This window comes from Ceratosolen solmsi, unplaced genomic scaffold (assembly GCF_000503995.2).
Source record: "Ceratosolen solmsi marchali unplaced genomic scaffold, CerSol_1.0 scaffold2, whole genome shotgun sequence".
Taxonomy (NCBI): Eukaryota; Metazoa; Arthropoda; class Insecta; order Hymenoptera; family Agaonidae; genus Ceratosolen; species Ceratosolen solmsi.
The window spans coordinates 2,022,645-2,027,439 of record NW_011948422.1 but is presented as its reverse complement, the minus strand read 5'-3'; the positions used below and the strand labels follow the sequence as shown (position 1 = coordinate 2,027,439).

The 4,795-nt window shown below is 34.1% G+C and overlaps 1 protein-coding gene across 1 annotated transcript; it reads right to left on the bottom strand.

Moving 5' to 3' along the window:
* Positions 1 to 1,658: 1,658 nt before the first annotated feature.
* On the bottom strand, positions 1,659 to 4,434 carry rtet (major facilitator superfamily domain-containing protein rtet). The gene is made up of 7 exons (XM_011499017.1): positions 3,683 to 4,434; positions 3,337 to 3,599; positions 2,775 to 3,066; positions 2,492 to 2,712; positions 2,335 to 2,425; positions 2,094 to 2,231; positions 1,659 to 1,846 (listed from the first exon to the last, which is right to left on the bottom strand). Exons 1-7 carry the CDS (start codon positions 3,948 to 3,950, stop codon positions 1,758 to 1,760), a joined length of 1,362 nt encoding a protein of 453 aa, XP_011497319.1. The 5' UTR covers positions 3,951 to 4,434; the 3' UTR covers positions 1,659 to 1,757.
* Between the last annotated feature and the right edge of the window lie 361 nt (positions 4,435 to 4,795).

Sequence of the window (4,795 nt, the reverse complement as noted above, 5' to 3'; positions counted from 1 at the left end):
TATTTATATTTATCTCGAGGTAAAGTGAGATCGCTCGTCGATTCGGTTACCGGACCGTCCGTAGCTTACACGAGCGATGGGCGCGTATGCCGAATTGTACCGTTAGTAATTCAGGTAGAAAATCTGGGCAATAGTGGCGGACAGTGCCGAAGGTCGCACACACAAGCCAACAGGTGATGATCTTGGGCTGACATGCACGCATTCGCGAGCGCGCGCGCGCGCACGGCCACTCGCATATACACGGGAAGGCAAACACATACAGTGCACCGGGGCGTAGTTGGCCGTCATTGTTTACTACAGGCACATCAGGTGCTGTAATATAATATTGAATAAGCTGATTCAACGGTAATGTGACGAGTATCTGCAATAATCCCGGCGGATATTATTGTTAGATGTAGACTTATTGTTCTGCAGTTGAGGCAGCCGTTAATGGAATGGCTTAAGTCCTATTAGATTTTACAACTGGTTTCGATAATTATTTGCACGAAGGACACATTGGATTTTGATGCGTCCTATTACCGATATCGTCTTTCGTTATGTGCGTCCGTTTGCCATGACCGCACATTATATACCGAATAAAGAACGAAAATTCTACCTACGTTTGCCTTTTAGTTTCTATATATTTTAAACTAAACGCCCATTGCACTTGCGTCCACGAGCAGCTTAAATACTTTCACGAGGCTGCGAATTTTTATAAGCATGTTTAGTCATAAAGGATATCTGCTTCTTTGTTCTTTTTCTTTTCTTGTTTTCTTTTATTTTTTGTTCTTTCTTTTGTTAATGCACTTTGACTATCAATTTTTAACCAAAGATTTTCAAAATCCATTGCGATTTTGCGAATTTTATATCGTTTATAGATAGAATGTGGGTTTTATTTCCGCTCTTTTATTCAATCCTTCGAGGCGCGTTGCAATATCTTTGTTGCGATTTCGATTTATTTCAAATCTTACAGCTACGCCATGCTTTGGCTAATTTCAATCATTTTAATCAATCGTCATCCCGTTTTTGTATTTATTTAGCGAAGGATTTTGTTTTTCAATCTCATTCGTTCAAATAACATTTGTAAAATAACTTTTTATAAATAGTTTTTATAATCAAATCGTTCTTTTGTTTCTTATATATACACTTTAACATTTATTGACTTCTGCTATTTATAAAATTATGTGCTCGCGTGCATTGGTGTAGGCGTATGCGTATGCGCGCACACGTGCGTGCACGTGTGAAGAATCATGCATGCGTGCGTTCGTGCACGGCAGACGCGCGTGCGCACACCCGCAAGTGCGACTATACGTGTGCGTGCAAAATGCTTAAAAATTTGTTTAATTAATTAATAAATGAAAAGATTTATCGTTATATTTCAAACAAAAAGATAATTAGATTTTTTTTTGTTTGTTTCACGTAAGAGGTGAGGGTATGGTAACGAGGATATAAAAATATTACATGTTTATTCAGTTAACATTTAATGTCATTATAAACATCCACTTTCATTTAAAAAATATATATAAATACATTGATTTTCAATAAATTACTTATGCGCTTATGTATAAACAAATGAATTTTTCAAATAAATATCTTCATTAGTATAAAATCTCTTTACAATAAATATAAAATTCTAAGATTAAAATATAAAAAATATCTATGAGAAATAGACTGTTGAAATACTTGATCGCTAAGAGTATAAACTGTTGTGTATTAAATTCCATATCACATAATGTTAATAATGCACGTAGTTAAGGCACTACATAAAAGTATATTTTTTAAGTTATACTTCTCAATATTATTGGTGGGGCTATTAAAGCCACTGCTCCAATTAAGTATGACGTTGAACTTCCAAGACTCCAAAAAGCTAAGTAGAACAGCCTTTATTATTTCAATTTTCCATTTCTTTAAAATAATGCTTCTAGTTTTCAAATAAAGACTTAATTTTTGCTACTTTTAACATAGAATATGAATTTATAAAGTAAATTCACTGTTTTGCAGTTAATTAAGACTCTTTTCTTTCTTGTATGGTATCATCATCATTATATTGTCATTTTTTTCAGATTTAAATTAAGTTTTTATTTTTAATCATCGTTGCCTTAATTATTCTTTACCTATAGAAGCAACGATAGGACCACAACCTCTGGCTAACGCTCCCAACGATCGGAATATTCCTGTTATTATACCCTTCTGATTTTCTGGACCAACGCGTGTTACCAATGTCATGATACATGTAACAACCATTGCAGTAGCTGAAACAATATTTTAATTATTTTAAATGTCAATACAGCCTCCTTATTAACTATTCTTATACAATATTCTTGGCTAGTAGAAAACTAATTAATTTATACTTACAAACTGCAAAGAGAAAAATTCCAAAATAAAGCGTCATTACATCTTTAGCGATGCCTATGCATATAAATGATGGAATAATAAGCCAAAGGCCCTAAAAGAAATTAGCTTATGCAATATGGCACCTGATTTAATATTACCTTTTACGATTAATAAATACCAATTCTGTTACTGCTTTAGTTCTATGTTGTGGAATGTGCCTAACCCAACTCCCTTGTAAAATGGCCATTGTTGTGCCTATTCCTAGGAACATCCATCCCTGTTGCATGTGTGTAAAACCAAATGAATAATGGGTTAAGAATGTCAGAGTAAACTCTAGGCCACTGTATATAAATAAATATAAGAAGTAGGTTCTTCCTAAGTTTCTTAATCTATAAAGATCTGCAAAATGTTAATGCAATTGGTACGGATTCATAAATTATTGCTTAATTGAATAAGCGTACCCGAATGAGTTAAGCCAGTGACGCCATTAAACTGAAATAGATCCATTGGGTTTATATAAGTCAAAGCACCCGAAATTCCATTAACAAGTGATTTTGCTCTTTGTTGTATTGGCAAACTTTCTTTCATATTGATTGCAACATAAAGTAAATCACACATGGATAAAAAAAAGGCAAACATAGCTGGAAATGCATACCATTGGCCTTCCCTACTTCCAATTGACATTTTTGCAAACATAGCACCAATCATTGGCCCCAATACAAATCCTACTGAAAAAGCAATGCCAACCAATGCCTGAAAGAATAAATCGAGTAAGTTGTTTTAACTTTTATCACAAAATATTTTATTAATTTTAAATTTCATGCCTTATTATCATACAATTACATAAGTATGATACAATAATTGTAAATTAATGTAACTGCCTTTCAGCATTTCTGTATTACAGTATATCATATTGATATCACACATTATGTATTCTTATTAAACACAATATCAAAAAAGAAATCTAAATAAATTGACAAGGTATCCTATAAAAATTTTTTAATTATAATTGATTTTAATTACCATGGCTCTGCCTCTTGTTGCTGGAGAAGTAACATCGCTAATAATTGCCATAGATAAACTTACGTTGCCTTTACTTATACCACCAAGTACTCTAGCTAAGATGAAAAGGCCAAAATTACTGGACATAGCCCACAATAAATAAGATAAAGCTATTCCTATAAGACAAAGAATCATGAGAGGTTTCCTCCCATAAATGTCTGACAGAGCTCCAATAATTGGAGACCCAAGAAACTGTAAAAAGGAATACATGGATCCCAGAAAACCTAGTGTAAAATGAAGATTTCAATTAATTTTTATACTACATCGTAAATTGAAGCTAAAATTCATTTTTAAAGATAGTACATACCTCCAAATAATACTGTATTCACATTATCAGGCGCATTCAACATGGTATTCAATTTATGAACTTTATTGAAAATAATTGAGTACAATCCTTTGCCATTATCTGTACGGTGGTAATGGTCAAGTAGTGCAGGAAACAATGGTAAAATAATTGTAAATGCCAATAAATCTAATAATAAAGATACGAACACAACGCGAATTGTCTTAGAATCATCCTGTCTCTCACTCTTTTCCATTACTATTCTCTTTGTACGTGTAAGTATTGCAGCCATGGTGATTGCTAATAAAAAAAATTTAACGAAAATACCTATTCTAAACTAAATAAAGTACGCACTGTCAAATATTAATGATTGTATATCGAGGCAAATGGCATCCGAAACTTTCTAACCGGAGTAGCGGCGTCCGTGTACTTCATGGCAACACGTCCACATCACTGGTGAAACGGGCGTTTATTCTTGCGCCGCAAAGAGTGAAAGGTCTTTTTACTTAACCTATTTTCTTGTCGTCATCTTGCAAAGTTGCTTACGTACGTCCTGCCGTAGTCCGTAGCGTACCTCCTGCTCCAAACCCATAGCTTTGCCGCCACAAAACTTTCTTTCGGCCTTGTGTATGTTTTGACACGATCAGCTGTTTGAACCGTCGATAAGTTAGTGGGGGCCCGATATAACAGCGACGTAAGACTTTATCGCTGATCGTATGGGCGGCCCATTCTTGTCCTGGATTCAACAATCAAAATTCAAGGCAACATCAAAATTTGGACGGTCCTGTGTGAGAAATTTTCTAGTTTATAATGAAATGGGGAAAGTGATGGGGAAGTGCAAGGGCTGAACAAAATTTCGATAACCCCCGCAAAAATACAAGTATTTTTTAGTTAATTCTTCGCTCGATGAAGTTTTACGTTATCGAGGCAAATGCTTGATTTTTAATAGGTTTCGCATAAATTTCCATAAATATCGCGTGTCGTGTATTAATTGTATTAATCGTATTAATATTAAGTGTATTAATCATGCCAGACTATGGTGTTACGAATTTCATATAAATAATTTTGAGCGTACGAGTATGTAACGAAGTCAAATTGACAATACCGTGACTATTTCCAAGTCAAATAATTATTGAA

Excerpts from the sequence above, each read along its gene's own strand:
- rtet (XM_011499017.1), bottom strand. The coding sequence starts at position 3,950 with ATGGCTGCAATACTTACACGTACAAAGAGAATAGTAATGGAAAAGAGT. Across the intron at positions 3,067-3,336 it reads CAACAAGAGGCAGAGCCATG|GCATTGGTTGGCATTGCTTT; the intron begins GTAATTAAAATC and ends TTATTCTTTCAG. Across the intron at positions 2,426-2,491 it reads CTAAAGCAGTAACAGAATTG|GGCCTTTGGCTTATTATTCC; the intron begins GTATTTATTAAT and ends AATTTCTTTTAG.